At 41.9% G+C, this 21,895-nt stretch overlaps 1 protein-coding gene and 1 long non-coding RNA gene across 4 annotated transcripts in view; one reads left to right on the top strand and one right to left on the bottom strand.

Moving 5' to 3' along the window:
* The first annotated feature begins 703 nt into the window (after positions 1 to 703).
* Positions 704 to 21,779, top strand: LOC147301532 (uncharacterized). Of its 2 annotated transcripts, XR_015127364.1 has the most exons (4): positions 704 to 964; positions 11,568 to 11,629; positions 11,851 to 17,151; positions 18,391 to 21,779. It is a non-coding gene; the product is annotated as an uncharacterized LOC147301532 (long non-coding RNA). The 2 variants fall into 2 exon arrangements; XR_015127365.1 differs by having other exon boundaries at positions 10,771 to 17,151.
* LOC147301531 (uncharacterized) overlaps positions 1,653 to 21,895 on the bottom strand; it is a 29,405-nt gene continuing 9,162 nt past the window's right edge. For both annotated transcript variants that reach the window (XM_086284670.1, XM_086284671.1), the window contains 2 exons: positions 3,436 to 3,482; positions 1,653 to 3,260 (listed from right to left, as the gene is read on the bottom strand). In XM_086284670.1, coding sequence (XP_086140796.1) covers positions 2,728 to 3,260; positions 3,436 to 3,482 — 580 coding nt within the window. In that variant the 3' untranslated portion in view covers positions 1,653 to 2,727. The remainder of the gene's footprint in view (positions 3,261 to 3,435; positions 3,483 to 21,895) is intronic.

The raw sequence follows: 21,895 nt of genomic DNA, 5'->3' as shown, positions 1-21,895 counted from the left end.
GCTCAGTTCACCTGACAGTCGGACCGGCGGGTCTCTCCTCCTCCCCCTCCCCTTTCCCTTATCCACCTGCTGGCCTCCACCACTTGCTAATTTTACTGAATCTGTGAAAGCTCCACCATAGCTACTACCAAACAATTGAGTTATTTTTAAACATCTGCCAGCATCTGTCCAATCCGCCACCTTTCACAGTTTACACTGTTACGGGAAAAAAAAGACAACAACAAAAAAACATCAGCCCATTTAAAACGAGAAATTACCATCGGCTCACCAAGCAAATGCCTGGTATGCCCAATGGCAAGTCCAGCTATGTCTGGCACTATGCCCCCCAGATGGTTATGCATTAATCACTTATGACCGGGATACTCTGTTAAATCTTCGTTTTCCCCCCAATGCTGGGTTGGATCAAGGCTGGAATTTGGGAGACGCTACCTTTCCACATATCATCTCTTCCACTGGTTCATATGGTTCCCCTCTCTGCTCCCTGCCTAAGAAGCGCTATAGGAAGCGGGGCAAATGGAGTGGGTTTCGGGTTCGCTTTAAGGCTTACGCTTTAAGGCAAGGCAAGGCAAGGCAAGTTTATTTGTATAGCACAATTCAACAACAAGGTGATTTAAGGTGAGGGAATCAGCTGCAGCTAATTCCCTCACCACCGCGGGGATTATACGACTTCCATCTGCTCAGGATCCATCATCCTTCAGGCTGCTCAACCATCGCTGGATCTGTCCGGTCAGTAAACAAGCCTGTCCGGTTTCTCTGCCTGTTCGTGTTTGGATCCCCAGTGATGGTGTACGGCACAGGTATTTAAGCCAGCTAAGACGTGCTTCCAGCAGACATAAGATGCCAATCTCTCGGATGGCTTTATTAAACGCAAGATCGCTGGTGAATAAAACCTTCATCTTAAATGACCTCTTCCTCACCTCTCGGCTTGATGCTCTGTTATTGACTGAAACTTGGATTCGTCCTGGTGAGTCCTCTTCCTTTTCAGAGCTACTATCTCTGGACTGTGTGTTCTTCAGTTCACTGAGACCCTCGGGAAGAGGTGGAGGCATGGCCCCTGTTTTTACCGCATCCAATTTAAAATACTGCTGCTCACGTTTAAAATGACCAACAACACAGCACCGAGCTACCTTAAGGAACTCCTTAAATCGTATGTTCCTGCCAGAGCATTAAGATCATCTACTCAGTTACTCTTGGTGCAGCCTAGATCTCGGCTGAAGTCTAGAGGTGACCGAGCGTTTGCCCTGGCTGCACCAGAGTTGTGGAATAACCTTCCGATTGTGATCCGGGCGTCTGATTCCATCCAATCTTTTAAATCACGGTTAAAAACCTATTTGTTTAATCTCGCCTTTCCTGCTTGTTAATGCTTGCACCTGACTTTTAGACTTACTCTATTTTTTCTTATACATATTTTTTTATGGCTTGTGCTTTTATTATGTTTTTATTTTGATATGCATTTTATATTACCCCTGTTTATTAGTGGCATTGACCTGTGAGTATATTTGATACTTTGCTAAAGCGTTATAATACTCGTGTTACTTCTCCGTCTCTTATGTTAAGCACTTTGGTATACCGCTGTTTTTAAATGTGCTCTATAAATAAAGTTTGTTGTTGTTGTTGTTGTTAAAAACAAACTTAAAGTTCGGCAACTACCTATTCTAGTTTTGAGGTTCAATTATTGGAGCTTGCTGGACCCCCAACGATTCTATGTGCTATGATTTATCGACCACCTAAATATAATAGGTCTTTTATTTGTGAATTTGCTGACTTCGTGGGTTCATTTTTACTAGGTTATGACCAAGCTCTTATTACTGGAGATTTTAACATACATATTTGTTGTGCTGATGACCCCCTAGCCAAGGATTTTCTTGCCTTAATTGACTCTTTTAACCTTACACAGTGGGTCTGGGAACCAACTCATCGTAAAGGCCATACTTTGGATTGGTTCCTCTCATATGCTTTGATAATGCTGGTATTTCTGACCATTTTTTGGTCATGTTTGATGTTGAGCTGTGTGCAATTGATTTAAATTCTAAAGGCTGTCATCGCCCTGTACGTATCATTAACTCTGAGACTGTGGCTAACTTCATTACGGCATTTCTAAACTTTGCCTTTTTTGATCCAGATTTCACTGATATTAACTGTTACACACCTCCCTTGGTTGATGATTTTGCCAACGCTATGCTATCCACCTGTTGTTCCATCTTAGATACTGTGGCCCCTATAAAGATGAAACGTCCCAGAACTTCTTATCAACCAAGCCTAAATGACACTATACGAGCCTTACGTCGTGTCTGCTGTAAATCTGAAAGGATTTACTGCAGACACGACCTATGACATTCTTTGTAGGAGCCGCTTTCTATACCAGAACTCCGTAAAGGCAGCTAAAGCAGCTTAAGGTATTATTGAGACTAATAGCCACAACCCCCAAATGTTATTCAAAATTTAATTCAGTGATAAATCTCTGTCCGGACTCTTTGAGCTCGGCCTCTCAGGCTCTCTGTGAGCAATTTCTTAATCATTTTAGTGGAAAAGTTTTATTACTGAAGGCTTCACACTCTCACTGTCTTGTGCTGAACCCTGTTCCGGTTTTAGGATGCATGTCCACCTTTTCTCACTTTGAGCTGTTATCACTCCCCACTCTTAAGGGAATAATTGAACAATTGAGAAACTCAAATTCTGTGCATGATATCCTTCCATCCTGAATTATCAAGGAAGGTCAAGCTCAACTCAGCACAGACACATTGAGGAACCAGACCAGACATAAAAACCAGGATAAAGAGGTTCAGTGAATGTGGTGTTGAAGGTGTGGAGGTGGATCAGAATGTCAGAGGAGACTCTGTAAAAGGACAGCGTGCCAGCAGGAAAGTCCACATACACTGCTACTCTGTTAGGGACAGAGGACGAGAAGGAGGAGGAGATGGATGTTTCTTTGTTATTGTGCCAGACAGAACGAGGACCATCACCAGAGCAGAGCAGATTCCATGATTGATCATTCCATCCAAACACACAGTCATTACTCCCTCCTTTCCTTCTGATTCCACTGTAACTCACTGATATATAAATGTCTCCTCTGCACTCGACCTCCCAATAACAGCGACCAGTCAGACCATTTCTACACAGCAGCTGAGGATGAACATCAAATCTGTCTGGATGATCAGGATATGACTGCTCCTCTATCACACGTGTCACCTTCCTGTTGTTGTCAGACAGTTTAAGTTCTCTGTGTACTGTGTTTGTGTCGATTGTGAGTTGACAGGAATCTGATGGAGAGAACAAACACAATCCAGCTGCAGTTATTGATCCATCATTTGTTCATTGATTGACACTTTAATGATGACTCCTGACATCACAGATGTGAATGAGTGATGTGACAGTTTGAAGATGGTTGAATGTGTACTGCTTTGTTTTCATGAATCACATTAAATACACACTTACACTTCTTCAGCCCTGGTGTCAACCATTGGACTCCAGCAGGCTCCACCCTGAAAGGAGGAGGGGGGTCAGACCAGCACAGTCTCTTTCAGCACGCACACATGGACATTGCATCGCTCTCATATACATACTGTTAGATACTGATAAAGGAACAGTCCAACATTTTTACAACTACACTTAAATCCATATGTGGATCAAACTGCTGATGATCTGGATCTATCGCTATCAGTATCAGTATGAAATATGACTGATTCATTGGTAAATGGCCTGTATTTGTATAGCGCTTTACTAGTCCCTAAGGACCCCAAAGTGCTTTACACATCCAGTCATCCACCCATTCACACACACATTCACACACTTGTGATGGTCAAGCTATATTGTAGCCACAGCCACCCTGGGGCGCACTGACAGAGGCGAGGCTGCGGGACACTGGCGCCACCGGGCCCTCTGACCACCACCAGTAGGCAACAGGTTGAAGTATCCAAGCTGGGGCTCGAACCGGCAACCTTCCGATTACAAGGCGAACTCCCAACTCTTGAGCCACGATCGCCCCCATCTTTATATTCCTCTTCTCCTGGAAAGGACACCTCCCTGCCTTTGCTGCCAGCTGTTTTTCTTCTCTTGGTGTCAGTGTGATTACTGTGCATGACCTCTGACCTCTGAGTGGGTGCAGCATCCCCATGCAGCATAGCATGTATTTATTTTATTTCCATTTTATATTAATCCATATTATATATTCTATATTTATATATGTGCATATTTGTATATATGGTATATTTTTGCTTATATCCTTACTCTCATCCCCCTTTATTGTATCTGTAACATGTAATTTCTGTCGGTGCTATGCTACTGGAAACTGAATTTCCTTAAGGAACCCACCCGAGGGATTAATAAAGTTTCATCTAATCTAATCTAAGAGCAGCAGAACATTCAGTCTTTCATCCCCTAACTGCTTCATCATGATTTAACACACTTGATCCTTCTAGGGGAAGTACGTTTTATGCATTTATGAGCTGCTTTGAATTCACACTTTACAAAATTAACATTAGATCTATCATCTTCTCCAGGATTTTCCTGATTTTACATTTCAACATGATTTGTTTTTGTTCTCTCTCACACCAATCTTCATCAGTTCAATTATTTCCACAAAGGATTTGATTAACTTTTTTAGCCAGGATCTCTGCTTTTTTGAATTCATACTTCCTATTGTTCCTTGACCTACTAATACTGGATTCTGCAGTTGTTTCCTGACTCCACACATTCTCAATAGGTGTGCTTCTTCCTAAATTACTGCAGTATTCCTGCCAGTATGTTCTTTTAATTTTCCTCTTTCCTCATTACTGCTGAGCCTTCTTTATATTGTGTTTCTTTTAAGCTGCCTGAATGCTCTTTCTGTCCTTTACTGCTGCATTCGGTACCATTGTCTTCTGTACTGTTCCTCTACTCACTTGGACAGCTTCTTCAACTGCATTTATTCTAAGATCAGTCAGCTTTTTATGGATATCATCTCCGTCCTCCTCCATCCTAACATCATCTTGATAATTTTGTTTGAAATTTTCAAAAAATAAAACAAAAACAAACCCAAAACAAAGACAGACACAAACTGGCTCAGATGCATTACAGGAAAAAAAAAACAATTAATTCAAACAAAATTGCACTTCACAATACAGAATAAAATACAAAAAGCTGAAGTTGATAAAAGTTTACAAATCTGAGTCTAGTTCAGCCCAATCTGGATTTTGCAAAGTATTCCTAAAAGGGGTTCCAAACTTTCAGAAGAGAATCTTTTGAGTCTTTGCTGAACCTTTCCATTTGTATTATGGACATCATGTCTGTTACCCACAACTGAAAGGAAGGAGGGGTGGGGGACTTCCATTCCCTCAGTATTAATTTCTTGGCGACAATCAAACCTAGCTCCAGTGGCTCCTGCAGTTGGGAGTAGCTCTGACGTCAGAGAACACCCAAAAATTACAAGTTCAGGTTCGGGCTGTAGAGGATTCATATATGCCTTGGAGTACCAGTCAAATATTTTAAACCAAAAGCCTGTTAATGAGGGACAAGACCAAAAGGCATGGAACAACGTACCTTCTGTCTGTCTACACCTGTCACATATTGGGGAGACAGAAGGAAAAATTTTGTGCAGTCTGACCTTAGAATAGTGTAACCGGTGGAGGATTTTAAATTGAATTAATTGGTGTCTGCTGTTTATAGAGCAGGAGTGGATTTTGGACAGACACTTCAGGCACCTTCATCCCCGATTCTTTCTCCCAAGCCTGCCTAGTCTCAACGGTATGCACTACAATAGAGTCACCAAATAATTGTATAGTTTTTGTGATAAGATGTCTGGAATCAGGTCGGCTCTTGAGGATTTCATAGATCCCGTGCTCCGATGGTAGAGTTGCAAAGTCTTTAAACTTGAATGGGATGTAATACTTGACCTGCAGATATCTATAAAAGTTTGAATGTGGCAGATTATATTTCCCTTTTAGTTGACCAAATAAAAAAGATTTATTATCAATATACATATCCTTAATAGACAGTAAACCCTTTTCTCTCCAGTCATGATAAGTCTTATCTTGCCAAGGAGGCATAAAGTCATGATTGAAACATATTGGCATCTGTACAGATGTGTCTGGCAGTTCCAAAAAACGTCTAATCTAATTCAAGATTCTAATGGATTGTTTTAATACAAAACCCAGACATTTATAAGAGTCCAATTTTTCAAACTTGGTAAATAACATAGCCGACAGGGAGGAATTGTTCACTTATTCAGCTTCCAGTCTAACCCACAATGGGGGTGTTGATGCCTGGTCATCAGGGGAGTCCTGCTGCCAGAACACTAACACTCTGATATTAGCAGCCTAGTAGTAATGTTTAAAACTGGCAGGCCCAGCTCTCCTTCTCTCTTGGTTTTCTGCAAATGCACTTTAGAGATTCTAGCCCTTTTACTATTCCAAATATTGGACTGAATGACTGAGTCCAAATGTTTGAAAAAGGCCGCTGTAAGATAAATGGGGAGATTTTGATATAGATATAAAGATTTGGGAAGAGAAATCATCTTAATTGAATTAATGCATCCCATCATTGACAGAGGTAGTTTTTTCCAGTATTCAATGCTTTGCTTTAGACCACAGGTACTCAGTGAAATTCAATTTAAATATTAATTTGGGATCTCTAGGTATGATCAGGCCAAGGTAGCTTAGATGATACCTAACTACTTTGAATGGAACTTGCTGCAGGAATTCTGGCGAGCTGTTGTTGGAAAGAGGCATAAACTCACTCTTCGACCAGTTGATGGTATATCGTGATAATTTACCAAAAGCTGTAATCAGGCTGAGGAGCAGAGGAACTGATTGTTCAGCATCCTGCAAGTACAGTATTACATCATCAGCATACAAACTAATGATTCAACACCTCCAACCTGGAGCCCCTTGATATCTGGATGCTCTCTTATAGCCACAGCGAGAGGCTCCTAAACGATGGCAAAGAGTGCTGGGGATAGTGGACAGCCCTGCTGCACCGAGCGCTGCAGAAGGAATGGGGCAGACCGGTTGTTATTTGTCAAAATAGAGCACATTGGTTCTGTGTAAATCAGTTTCACCCAAGAAATGAAAGATTCACCAAATCCAAATCTGCGCAGTGACTCAAACATGTAAGGCCACTCGACCTGGTCAAATGTTTTATGTGCATTCATGGCTAGAGCAGAGGCTCCCTTAGAATTTTTATAGTCGGAATAGATGATATTGAGTCTAATATTGAGCCTAACATTGAAAAAGGAAAGTCTACCAGGGATAAACCCCATCTGGTCAGGATGAATAATGTTTGCCAAATGTTTGTTCAATCTAGCAGCCAGGATTTTTGTAACTATCTTACGGTCAAAATTTTGAAGTGCTATCAGCCTAAAGTTAGCAGGGTCAGTGTTACGTTCCCCTAAAAGAGTCAAGGCGATGAGGGAAAGTAACAAAAAATGTCGGAAAAAGGAGACAAGGAGGCAAAAGGGTTAAATTAAAGAGTTTTATTAAAGTTTCTATTAATAACTCAAGTGAAAGAAACGGACAAGCCGCTATCACCATTTAAGGAAACAAACAAAACTCAAGCGTTGGTCAATAAACTGAAAAGTAAGTCAAAAAAAGAGTTTAGTCACCAAACACTGGCAGGAGTAAACAGCCACCGAACGCAGCTCACTAGCTGCAAACACACAGCTCACTAGCTGCAAACACACAGCTCACTAGCTGCAAACACACAGCTCACTAGCTGCAAACACACAGCTCACTAGCTGCAAACACACAGCTCACTAGCTGCAACCACTAACATGGCACTCTGGCCCAGAGCTCACCTTTCTCTGGGCTTAAATACCTTTAATTGCTGATGTGAGTCAGCTGTACAAAAGAAAAAGGTGACACCTAAGGCATTAGAGCTGGTAGGACACGCCCACACAGGCTACTTCAGGAAGAGGCCCTGCTAGGGCCGTAACACCCCCTCCCATAAATACAAACCCATGGTTTGTCAAATGGTTCTACCCGTTACGATAACCAAAACAATTAATCAAGTCCATAACCGTTGCACCACCAAATTTGTAGGCTTTTCACCTGCCAAACCTCACAGCAACAGTTAGGCATTGCCTGCGGAAGCTGCCAACCCCATCTCAGTGGGTTTAAAACACTGACTGAGGGTGGCCCCAGACCGTCAAAACAGTCTCCCATCTGGTAGCCAGGAATTTTTTTAGCCATCACATGTGGAGAACCCAGCAGGCAACTAGAAGACCTTACTGGAACAGTTTTCAGATGATTCCTCAGGTCAGGGGTACAGGCATGTTTGTTAGCCAGGTGTGCAGGTCTGAGTGGTGGTGTTATACACAATCTGTCACACTGCAGGTTATTTTGAGGTCCTGAGAAATGGTCAACCAGTGGCAGCTCAGGGTTAGTTCACCTCTTACACTGACCACATGAGCCCCTTAAGCAACTATGCCCCAAGTGTGGTCTTTTGCTGGGCCTGACAACCTTGTCAGTTTGGGAACCACGACTGACTGTTTTCAAATCAGGACTTCTTCCCTTCGGATGCGTTTTCCGCTTAAGTGCCAGTTTCACACAATTAGCAACCACATGGCCAGGCTTGTGGCAGAAGAAACACAGTTTGGCCCTAGATCTTAAAACCACAGTTACATTAGCCTTGTTAACTGGCCCACTCCTAGCTCTCCAAGATGTACTACGGCACAGAGGGATATCATGTCATACAGCATTGGCTTTATGAGTCAGCTTAAACTTATCTGCCAAGGTGGCAGTTTGCTGTAAAGTGGAAACCCTCTGTTCACCTAAATAAAGAGCAATACACTCAGGAACAGAGTTTTTAAAATCCTCCATAAGCATTAGCTCACATAGCGAACTCAAATTATTAGCCTGGCTTGCAGAGCACCAAATAGTTTTGAGGATGGTGTTTCTGACACTAGTTGTGTAGAGGATATATGTAGGAAGGGGTCGAGATAACAGTTAAGATCTAAAGCCACTATTATATTAGAATCGTTATCTGGGAGCAGATAAAAAATTCTCTTAACCCCTTAAAGCCGGTCGGAGCGGGCATGCTCCGTTTTGCATAACTATTTTTAAATCCCGGTAGCACTGCAACCACTTAAGCTAGCGCAATAATTTTTTTTGCATATGAAACCGGAGGAGTTGTACTTACATCTTATGCCATCACCTTGTCCTAAGTCACAGTTTCCTTCCACATATAGTTTTGCAAAAATTGCATAAAAAGCATTTGCAGCAACAAAAACATAATATTCCAGAAACACTTCCTACATCCATCAGCGTGAACTATCGCATGTCCGCCATGACCTGCCTGAAACTGGAAGTGATGTCATTTTGCGGAAATGTAGTTTTTTACCATCGTGGCCTTATGAGCCTATACTGGTGTTTTTAAAAGTTATCTTTGACTTTATGACTTTCTGTGTCGTTTCTGGGATGCTTAGGACTCATATTGCACTGCTGGAAATAGTTTACTTTGATGCACATGCTGTTTATTTGCAAATTTGCATTATAATATTTATTTTCGTTTTTCCTGCAGTATATGAAAATTGGTGTATTTCAAAAATAAAATTATGAAGACACTTAAAATAAATTTCCTGTGGTGGGAAACTATTTTGTGCAACTTTTTTGTATTTACAGTTTTGAGGGATAAGCCTCTTAAATTTCTCTAACGAGAAATATATGTAAAAAACAAAACAAAAACGATTTTCAATTTTTTTGTAGTTTATTGCACTTTTTTTGCAATTTATGTAATTACTATGCACTTAATACTTACATATTATTAAAATGTGGGCTATAATGGTTGTATTGATGTAAATCAACTTGAAATGCTCCCAAAAATGGCACTACAGCATGTAAAAATATAATATAAGCTCTGGCGGGCTTGGTTCTATGGCAGGTCTTAAATGGTTAAACAAACTCATTTCATATGTGTTTGGGCCATATATATTTAGGAGTGTTAATGGGTGAAAATTTGTGGTACCAGAGACCATTATATATCTACCTAGGGGATCGGTAACCACAGAAGTAATCTGAAATGGGACATTCTTCCCAAATAGTATTGCGACAGCACGTGCGTGTGAGGTGAATGGTGACAGATATATCTGAGATACCCAGTTGCACTTTAATCTATGTTGTGTATCTTTTTTAATATGAGTCTCTTGCAGAAAGATAATATCTGCAGATAAGGATTTCAAATGCTTGAAAACTTTTTCCCTTTTTATAGAACTACCCAGCCCCTTCACGTTCCATGAGATCAACAGCAGATTTCCCCCCTCTGCCTTCACACCACCCTGGACATCAGTCATTATAAATATAAGTGATCAAATTCAGCAGTTTAATCTTGCATAACATAGAAAAATAGAATACACGCATATGAGCCACAAAACAAAAAACAATAAACAAAAACCAAAAAACCCACCCAACCCGTCTCCCAAACATGACGCACATCTACCCTAAGTAAACAAAACCGAGGCTGCTAGGCAAATTACGAACCTCACTTGTCAATGTCACAGTGCCCTCCACCGCAACCAACCACTTATTTAACTAATATAAATATTGTAATATTTTGATATATTACAGAACTATGACACATTACCAAATGATTTTAATGAACCATGCATTTTTTGGAAGAGCCGATTAGCGCCACAATGCATTGATAGTTAGCATACAAATAATAGCTGCAACACAGTGCAGTCTGATAGTCCACAGAGTGACGCACGACACAAACTGAAAGCTTGCTCACCTTATTAAACAGAGAAAAAAAAAGGAAGATGTGCAATCACAGCCAGTGAGCACATTACTCCTCCCTTTGTAGCACTGTGTTTCTTCTGCTGGTGAGCCGCCTCTGCCCGTGCCGGATGGTTGAAAACCTCTGGAACAGTACAGGTGACCTTTCCAGTACAGGTGAGCCCAAAAATTTTTTTAGCCCAAAATAACCCATTAATTTGGGCTAAAAAAAATTGTTATGCAAGATTAAAAAATTTAGACCAAAAAAATTTTGGTCTAAATCTAAAATGAATCGAAGCACCCTCAAAGATTTCTTACTTTTTTTTGGACAATATTTGCTGTTTGTGTGACACACTACTAAAAATATAAAAAGCATACAGAACTTGATTGAGACGTAACATTTTAACAACAAAAGTATAGATAACCCCCCTCTCCCAAAATGGTTTGTTCCAGCTCATCTTTCCCCTACTCTGGCTCTAGCGCCCTTTCTGCCAGAGCGATGGTGGCTGAGACTCTGCCTGGCTTAAAACAGGACATATTAACTACATTTAACCCTAGGTTACTCTTTATATAGTTAGGTAGGAGTCAGACCATGTTTCTTTTTAGCTGAAAAACATTACACCCAGGTAACCTGCAGTGTTGAAAAGGTGTTTTCCGACGATGTTTGCTAACCTACAATCCATCCTGCTCTGTAGTAAAATCAGCGACATTTGACCACCCTGTGACCCCCATTGAAATGTATACAGCCTATTTAAAATCTAAAACTTATAATTGTCCGTAGCCTACTGTTGTTACCACTGTCCTGTTTGAAATGGATACTAACTAGCTAACTGACTGAATGCCCATTAACCTTATAACTCCTGTTGTGTGTGTGTGTGTGTACAGAGAGACAGCCAGGTTCATAATGGATATGAGGAAGTTTTTTGAAAAAGAGGAGCCACATTCAGGTAAAAGTGTAAAATCAAACGATCCGTTAATCAAGAATAATGTTGGATCAGTGTTTCAATATTTATATTTTTATTAGATGTTCATGTGGTTTGGTTATTTGCCTTTTGGTTGAAAGTACACTGAGAGAGGACTTTTTGTTAGTGATCTTAATAGTATTTTTTTCATATTAATGTAATTTTTTCATCTAATTGAATACAATTTCTTTGTGTATGATTGTCAGTCCAAAGAGGGAGAGAGGAAAGAGGGGAACGTGAGGAGAAAGTACAAGGTCAGGAAGAAACAGGTAAGAAAACAGACAGGGAATAGTGACAGGCAAAACAGAAACTGTTAAACTGACAAAGAGAAAAACATCTGATTTTACTCATACAATCTGGAAGTTGTGTTCTCCCTATATTAAAGCTGCTATACAGAATCTGCAAAACAAACTGTGTTGAAACATTTTTGACCCTTTAACCACAACATAACATTTTCCAACATAACATTATAATTGATTGGGGAGATTAAAATTAATGATATATTTTTATGTGGTTCAGCCACAACTCTACTAAAACCTCAGCCAGTAATAGGTAGGCCAACTTTTGGACCGTCCAGTTGTCTGTATGACTGCCGCAGTACATACATCACATTTGCACTCTATCAGAAAGTGCCAAACAGCCCTGGTGGAGTGAGGAGCTGTAAAGAGAAGCAAAGTGCTCTGTTTATATTCTAAAAATGTTGTAAGCTAGCTAGTTTCAAAGATTCTGTACTGCAGCTTTAAATGTTTTCCAGAAGCACACATACACTTCTCCAAAAGTTGATTCTGTTCATCTGGACGTAGCATTTTGTGGGAGAAACGTTTCATCACTCATCCAAGTGACTTCTTCGGTCTCAGCTGACTGCAGGTTTCCCCAATCTTATAAACAGTACATTTGCATAATGACTGAAACCAGCCCACTGAAGGAACAATGGGCTGGGAGGTCAGTTCCTTAATCTTAATCACACATACACTAATCAGTGTTTCTCAAACTTTTTACAGTGTGTACCACCTGATAAAAATGTCAAGCTCTCCCAAGTACCACTATGAAAGCATGAAACTTATAAATCTTACAACACAAAATTAGTATTATTAAATTAGTAAAATTAGTATCTGCAGTAAAGATTTACTTCAAAAAAGTGTTTTGCTTTTCTTTCACAAATGTGGGATTAAATTGTCTTAAAATGTACAAAACAGCGATGTCATGTTTTGAGACGAGGACCCAGGCACAGAGAGACTTGATGAATTTAAGAATCTTGTGATTTAATTAAGAAATTTGCAGACTTGCACAGAGATGGTAAAATTATGATGACTGATAATGGAGACGAAGACAACAGACGACGAAGACAGGGAGGATGCAGGGGTTTAAATGCACCAAGGAGACAGTCAGAGGGAACTCAGGACAGCTGGAGACATTTAAGGATGCAGGGACTGACAGAGACAGGGAAGAAGTCTCATAGTGACGTGTAAAGTTTATTTTGCCTGGCTGGGCAGCTCTCTGGGTGCTCAGCACCCTCAAAGCTCTAATCCTAGAATCGCCCCTGCAATGCAATAATTAATCCACAGGTACGAGTCAATTCCAAATCCTAACATCATCTAACTCTTGCTTAACTTTAGACTTAAATATACTCCACTGAGCCATTTCTCCACACTCTTTGTTTATCAGTTTCAGTTCTGTTTTCCAAGTAATGGGATAGTGATTTCATCCCATAGTTGAAGTAAACTTCCAGCCTATAACCTCCAGTAACAATTCAAAAAGCCACCAATCCTCAAATATACACACCAGCCAATCAGCTCATTTCTCACTATCTTTGTGCTTCATCTCTGTCCTCCTCCTCCCAGCTTGCTCAATAAATCATTACAGGTTAAGAGCCTACAAATGCCATGTAGCTATCAATTAAAGGACAGTATTTAGCTCCTTTCATAAAGGATGCTCCAGTGTCTCCCCTGCTAAAGGAGGCAATAAAAAAAGCATTGAAGCACCTTTCCTTAGCATTTGGAGAATTCATGCAGCTCTTATTGTTTTTCATTTTTCCTGTGCCTGCATTGGATTTCTGTTTTATTGACAGTTTTATGATTTTGGAGTTTTGGCCACTAAATGCTCATTTTTGTCACTTCCTCACCTGTCTCTTCATCTTTCACCTGCCATTAGGATTCATTTTGAAATCATCACCCTTTCAGAGCATTTTACGGTCAGGCTCCAGTGAATGTAGTCCATCTCCACCACCACTCTTTATCTCACATAGTTAATTCAAACATGCTAAATTTACAGTCTGTCCTCCTTTGCTCCACATCTTAGCCCCTACCACCAGAGATATGAGCAGAGGATGCAAGGAAGGGATACAAGGAGAGAGGAGTCAAGGCAACAGGGTGTGTTAGCACAACTACAACTTGATTTTATGGTCTCAGATTTAAAAGTATTTTTTAGATTCTACTTTTAATAAAATTCTTAACAGGCTATGTCTCTGTGATTGTCAGGTCCTCTCACAATTAATTTTTATTTTTTATTAACTTTAAGTATTTTAATTAATTAATTAATTAGAATTAATTCATTTTTTGATCAACAGTTTTCACGTCTTCCAGTGTTTGTGGGACAATAGGATAAATATGTTCTAGCCCTGTCTCTGTATAGATAATTATCTGACCTGAATGAGGTCAAAAGGGAGGATTTTTCTGAAAATGACTGCGCCAGACATACAACTGCAAGCATACAGAGATCTATCCAAATGGTGAATATATGGTAAGCAAAAAACTGTTATCATTAATGATCTGGCAAAAGGCCTCCTTGAAGACCCCTTACACTAATATCTGTCTTATAATAATATATTTATTAATATATTTATTATCCAGCTGGACTAGTTTTTCTGCTCCTGAAAATGTTCCAGTATCTGTGATTCGCTCTCGCACTGCAGGCTTACTTGTTGTTCCTAGAGTATTTAAGAGTAGAATGGGAGGGAGAGCCTTCAGATTTCAGGCCCCTCTTCTGTGGAAACAGCTTCCAGTTTGGATTCGGGAGACAGACACGATTTCTACTATCTCTAGATTAGGCTTAAAACTTTCCTTTTTTTAAAAAAGCGTATAGTTAGACCGAAAGAACGAGATCGCAGATACAAGCGGCAGAAATGAGCTTCCTCCGAAGGGTGGCTGGCCTCTCCCTTAGAGATAGGGTGAGAAGTTTGGCCATCCGGGAGGGGCTCAGAGTAGAGCAGCTGCTGCTCCACATCGAAAGGAGCCAGCTGAGGTGGTTCGGGCATCTGACAAAGATGCCCCCTGGGCGCCTCCTGGGTGAGGTGTTCCAGGCATGTCCCACCGGGAGGAGGCTCCGGGGCAGACCCAGGACACGCTGGAGAGATTATATCTCTCGGCTGGCCTGGGAATGCCTTGGTGTTTCCCCGGATAAGCTGGAGGAGGTGGCTGGGGAGAGGGAGGTCTGGGCCTCGCTGCCCCCGCGACCCAGCCTCGGATAAAGCGGATGAAGATGGATGGATGGATGGATGGTATAGTTAGGGTTGGATCAAGTGACCCTGAATCCTCCCTTAGTTATGCTGCAATAGGTGTAAACTGCTGGGGTATTCCCATGATGCATTGAGTATTTCCTTTTCAGTCACTTGTCTCACTCAGCATGTATTAATAGACCTTTCTGCTCAATCACACGTGTTATTAATCTCCGGCTCTCCTCCACAGCATGTTTTTCATCCTGTCTTCCTTCTCTCAACCCAACCAGTCGCAGCAGATGGCCGCCCCTCCCTGAGCCTGGTTCTGCCGGAGGTTTCTTCCTGTTAAAAGGCAGTTTTTCCTTCCCACTGTCGCCAAAGTGCTTGCTCATACGGGGTCATATGATTGTTGTTTTTTTTCCTCTATATGTATTATTGTAGGGTCTACTTTACAATATAAAGCGCCTTGAGGCGACTGTTGTTGTGATTTGGCACTATATAAATAATATTGAAGTGAAATTGAAAACAGTCAGATAAGTCAAACTTTACTTGACTCATTCTTCTTGCTTCCTCCACTTCTGTACAATTGATTCATTAATGTCAAATTCCCTCACAGCTGCTCTATTCCCATGCTGTTGCAATATATTAATGACTACACCTTGTATTGTGGATGGATTATCTCAGTTGTTCTCCTGACTGAAGTTTGCATTTGTCCCAAACCATTGGGAACTCTCACGTTAACTTTTATCGAGTGAAAAAAAGTTAGGGTTCATCCTCCAGCTTCACTGTGTTTATGTTATGCTACACTGTTCCAAAAAATAGTTATGTCAAATTATTTTACTGTGTATCTTACAGTTGTGTACTGTTTTTCTAGAATAACATTACATTTACATGGATGTGGATGGTGGGGTGGGTGCAGTTTTCTCTGTGGTGGAGTTGGGTGGACTGTCCCGGGCTCTGTGGGGCCGGGCGGCGCTGCTGCACTGGGCCCGGTCTGGATGGGCCTGGGCCCCCTTTCCCTGGCGGGTCGCGGAGTATGGGGGTGCCTACTGGGGTCAGCGGGGGAGCTGGCCCCAGGGAGGGGTCACCTGCCCCTCCCTTCCTTCCCTCCCCATCTCCAGCTGCTTCCCTCTTCCCGCTCCACCACAACCACCCACACATGCAGGGCCTTGGAGTAGGGGTATGTCACCAGGGTGCAGAGGAGGCTACCCCCCCCCCCCCCCCCCCTGTCCCCTTCTGGCTGCCTCTGCCTCAATTTTATCCCACAACTTAGACATTCACATTACTCACACTCTCATTACACATACATATAGGATCTTGGGGGTGGGCACGATACACGGAGTCCAAAGTACCATCAGGGTGTACACCCCACCCCTGGCATCGTTGCCCACCTCTCAATTTTAAATACACGTAGACATTGAGGGCTAGCAGGAGGGACCATGCGCTTACCTGCTGCTCTCTGGCAGGTAGGTCCAAGCCCTCCTGGGTTTTAAATGCACCTTAGAACACACATGCATCAACATTACAATGAGCGGGTGGAGGGAGGTTCGGAGTCTTCTCTCACCCCCGTTCTCTGCGACCTGCTGGAGCAGGGGGGCTAGGACTAGGAGGAGGAGTTGGCCGTCCGACTGCGGTCTGGAGTGTGGAGCCTTCCTGCTGCTGCGGAGTCGGGGCGGTCTGCCTCCCCCCACCGCAGGGAAAAGGGAAACACCACCTGGGTCTGGGTGCAGTTCCCCCCTCCAGGGCCGGGGGCACCTAGACCCGGTTTGTAGAGTACGCTTGGGGAGTGTGATCGTGTGTACAACGTCTCTTTATGTCTGTCTCCACGTTGGTTGAGTGTGGAGTAAGTGCATTTGAGAGCATGAGGGTGGGAATGGATGTTTGTATCTGTGTGTGCCTGTATGTCTGTGTCTATATGTCAGGTTGGGTGTCAGGCGCCACCTCTCTGGGGACATCTCAGGCCCTCCAAGGTTTGGAGGCCTATCTCCCCCTACCACCACTTCCCCTGCCAGTGGCGGACCCCCTCAGACATCGGTGCGTTGGTGGTTCTTTGTGTCCGGGGATGGGCGTCCAGGTACACACCGGCTCACTCCTTGGCGGCCGCTTATCGGGGCCTGGAGCCTGGGGCTCGCCCGGGCCACTTCGGAAGTGGGGTGCCCCCGGCCTCTCGGCCTGGGGCTCGGTCACTCAGGCGCGGCTGGCTGCCGGCGGAGCTCACGGGCGCGTCACTGCAACTCCCCCTGGCTTCTGCTCCGCGGCTGCTGAGTGAGCCCTCATCTGGGACTCTCCTCAGCTCTTTCCGGGACAGTGGCGCAGCTGCCCCTCTGTTGGTCTTCCTTGGTCTCTTGTGTTCTGGGGGCCTCTGGATGTCTGGAGTTTTGATCTCCTCCATACCTGCTTCATACCCTGGAGGACGGGGCTGTGGCCCCCCCACACCCTCTAGCAGATTATTACATGAAGGAACCTTTTAAAAAACAAAAAACAAGCGCGTCCATGCTCACAGGTGTACACACGGGTGATCACACCCACAAACTACACCCTTTTTGGCTCCTACCTCAAAGCACACTGTGTTCTGTTGATCTTATGTGCTGCACAATGATGTTTAATATTTGGTATTTACTGTCATATTCCCATATATCATTGTGATGTTGTTTATTCTATTACTCTTGTTCTCTTCTGCTTGCTTTCTTTTTTTCTTTCTCAGCAGGTGATCCAGGTGATTGATATATGCATTTTTTTTCTCTGCCCGTTCTGTTGGTTTTTGTCTTTTGCCCTTCTCCCCCGTCCCTCTTCTCAGCTGTTTCTCTTTCCCTCTTTCTTTCTCCCCTTCTTTCCCCCAGTCAAGTCTGTCCCGTATTCAGCAAGTGAAAATAAAATAAACAATAAAAGGTGAATCAAATGGACCATTACGGCAAGGCTGGGATGGTCAGTTTGGTAAAGTAAATCCGTTGGGCATCTTTCTTTGCCTTTAGACAACAATTCTGATGGCAAAAGAGCCAAACGGGACAGGCCAAAAAAAAAAAAAAAAGAAAAAAAAGAAAAAAAATGCATATATCAATCACCTGGGTCACCTGCTGAGAAAGAAAAAAGAAAACAAGCAGAAGAGAACAAGAGTAATAGAATAAACAACATCACAATGATATATGGGAATATGACAGTAAATACTAAATATTAAACATTATTGTGCAGCACATAAGATCAACAGAACACAGTGTGCTTTGAGGTAGGAGCCAAAAAGGGTGTAGTTTGTGGGTGTGATCACCCGTGTGTACACCTGTGAGCATGGACGCGCTTGTTTTTTGTTTTTTAAAAGGTTCCTTCATGTAATGATCTGCTAGAGGGTGTGGGGGGGCCACAGCCCCGTCCTCCAGGGCATGAAGCAGGTATGGAGGAGATCAAAACTCCAGACATCCAGAGGCCCCCAGAACACAAGAGACCAAGGAAAACCAACAGAGGGGCAGCCGCGCCACTGTCCCAGAAAGAGCTGAGGAGAGTCCCAGATGAGGGCTCACTCAGCAGCCGTGGAGCAGAAGCCAGGGGGAGTTGCAGTGACGCGGCGATGTTTTTTTCTGAACAAAACAGTGGTGTTTACGGCAGGAAGAACGGTAAAAACTGCGTTTTCTACAGACAGCGCTAGCAAACACTCTCCGCTTGCGAGTGAAAAAAGAAAAAGAAAGAACAACCCTTCCATATTGGTGTTAGATTTTACCATGTCAGTCAATCAAAAAAATGATATGGCAAACATGTGACATTTGGTTGTTTAGGGAGAAGGGGAAGTTTTTAGGAGTGACACCGGCAACGGAAAGCGGGCGAGCAAAAGACAGAGAGAGAGCGAGTTTTCATATGTGAGACATTAGTGACGTTTAGCGTGTTTGGAGGCTATAGTTAGTGTGTTGTGTAGTTATTGTTTTGTATTGCGTGTCAGTTATACTGCTGAATTTCATATTTTCTCCAAAAAAAGCCGTCAAAGGCAGATTCCAGTGTAAACACTGTTCCCGCATGGAAAACTGGACTGATACACCACCTGCTGTCAGACCTGCAGGGTTTAGGCCTGTGGTGTTCTCCGCTGTCTTATACTGAACACAAACTACATTTTTTGGACTGGCACAAATAATTTGTGTGCCTTCTTATTTGATGCAGAACACCTGATTGTTCTGTAAATAGATATAAATGGTTATATAAAAAACGCCTGAGGCCTTGGCTGCATTTTTAGGTAAATAGTACCATATAACTTTGTTGTTTGCAAAACTTGTGCACAATTTTTAGAAATGTACAATTTCTATTTGCATTTCAAGTTATGAAAATGATTCGTTAAACATGTTTGTGGGTTTTACAGTAAAAAATATAACCTTTTTCTACTCTGATTTTGAATTTGTTGTCTGCATTTAGATCAACTGTGCTAATATAGTATACCAAAATGAATAAATAACTCAAATTTCAGATATTTGAGGTTGTGCTGAAAATAATGATACCAAACAAGGCAAGAAAAACACATTTTAAAGGTAAAATATAGAGGTAAAACAGTCAAAAACAGCCAATTATACCCTGGACCCCAGAGGGTTAAGCAGTGCAATTTGAGTTTTAAGCATCCCAGCAACTATTCAGAAAAGCATAAAGTCAAACATGACTCATAAAAACACCAGTATAGGCTTTTAAGGCCTATAAGTAAAAAAACTAAATTTTCCGCAAAAATGCCGTCACTTCCGGTTTCGGGCAGGTAATGGCGGACATGCGATAGTTCGCGCTGATTTCTGTTTCAATGTGGGAAGTGTTACAAACAGCTGATCGGATCGGCAAATATTTCTGGAATATTATGTTTTTGTTCCTGCAAGCGCTTTTTATGCAATATTTGCAAAGCTATATGTGGAAGGAAACCGTGACCTAGGACAAGCTAATGATTTCCTGGATGGTTGAGATGCATCAAGACATGAAAGATATCATTAATGCACTAGTATTGTCTCATTTGGAGTATTGTTCAAGCAGCTAATAAGACAGAGCTTAACAAACTTCAGTTAGTCCTGAATAAGGCGGCCAGATTATTGTTGAGATGTTGATACTATACCAGTATCAATCGAATGCATAATAAACATTTTTGGCTTCCTGTAATTTGGCTAAATTATACTATGGCTTACTTTTATTTATTAAGAAAGCAATACCATTAAACACATTTTATTTCTGCTCAGCTGCAGTATCCAGGTGAAATACATAATCATGCTACACAAAGCTCGGAGTTCTCAGAATCGGCTCCTTGAGCACAAGAAATGACAACATCACAGAACGCAAGTATGGTGAAGCTCGCGACTCTCCAACGGGAGATTGAGAGACCAGTGTTGGACTGTAGAACTGCTTTGAAATTCATATGAGCTGTTCGCACTAAAGTAAAAACCACCATCACTTCATGCGGATACCCCTTTGGCGCCAGCTGAACAACAACACCCTGATAACGACTGTGTTTAGTCTGTTCCTTCCCATTCCATGCAAGGCCAGCTGGGTTGCCTGGATGACTGTTTACTTAGCCTAGCAGGGCGAAGGACACTGTCTCAGCTGAACTCTGGACACACACACACATACATATACACTGATATGCACACACTCATCCCCCCTCCCTTTCAAATCAAATCAAATCAAATCACTTTTATTGTCACATCACATGTGCAGGCACACTGGCACAGCACATGCGAGTGAAATTCTTGTGTGCGAGCCCCACAAGCAACAGAGATGTGCAAACACAACAACACAAACGAGCAAAATACAAGAATGGTCAACCTGAAACTAATAAATATATGTACAATATATAATAGTGTATGCATTTCTGGATGTGTATACTAAATATTTTCCTACGTGTGTGTGTGTGTGTGTGTGTGTGTGTGTGTGTGTATACACATTTTTACAAATTAAATAGTAAAAATAAATAAATAAATAATAATAATAATAATAATAATAATAATAAAATATATAAAATATACAGAGTTGAATATGTGCAAAACAAGTGGCATTTATATACAGTGTGGAGTGCATAATGTTGAAAATGCCTTCGATGCTTATTCCCTTCCGATGCTGCACCCTTTACCCACCCCTGTTGCTTGTCATGTGTTTCTTTGGTTTATTAAGAGTTTTTTCCTGTGCTATGTGCAGAGGTGTTTTTTTCTGTTCTCAAACTGATCTCCCTGTTGGAGCTCAGTCTGGGGCGAGTCATTTTTTCTCCTTGTCTTTCCTCATGTGGTGCATTTTTCATTGTTATACCTCTCTGACCTGTCTTCCCCATGTGATGTTTTGTGTAATGTATGTATGGTCGGAGGGTAAGATGGCGCCGCCATTGCGTGCAATAGGTCGGCAGCCTCATGAAATTTCCCCTTGTGGGACTAATAAAGGTATGTCAATCAATCAATCAATCAAAAGCCTGTTTACACTTTTAAATGTTTTTAATTATTGTAAATATTGTAAGAAGGCAATGTTGTGATTTGTTTTGGATTTTTGTGTACTGTGCCTCAATGTTTTTGATATTTATATGCATATATTTTAACAATTGTAAAACCTCACTGTGGCTGTAAGAGCCAAATTATGTGGATATTTTTGCATCGACGTTATTGTGTAATGTTTTATTAGATTGTATTTGATGGCTTGGGCCCCAGGAAGACTAGCAACCACTATTGTGGAAGCTAAAGGGGTTCCTTATAAATAAATAAAAATAAATAAAATAAATCTTGCAAAAGTACATCCCCCCACCCCACCCCCCAGTGTTCCTTGCAAACTCTAAATGAAATAAACAGGGATTAAAGGACATAATATGTTTCCAGCTCTTCCTCCTTTATCAGACA

This window comes from Aulonocara sp. 'chitande type north' Nkhata Bay, linkage group LG23 (genome assembly GCF_057382095.1).
Source record: "Aulonocara sp. 'chitande type north' Nkhata Bay isolate Kocher_YH1m ecotype deep benthic linkage group LG23, A_spYH_male_GT1.1, whole genome shotgun sequence".
In the NCBI taxonomy this organism is placed as follows: Eukaryota; Metazoa; Chordata; class Actinopteri; order Cichliformes; family Cichlidae; genus Aulonocara; species Aulonocara sp. 'chitande type north' Nkhata Bay.
The sequence above is the reverse complement of the archived record's forward strand: the minus strand, read 5'-3'. Positions and strand labels throughout refer to the sequence as shown.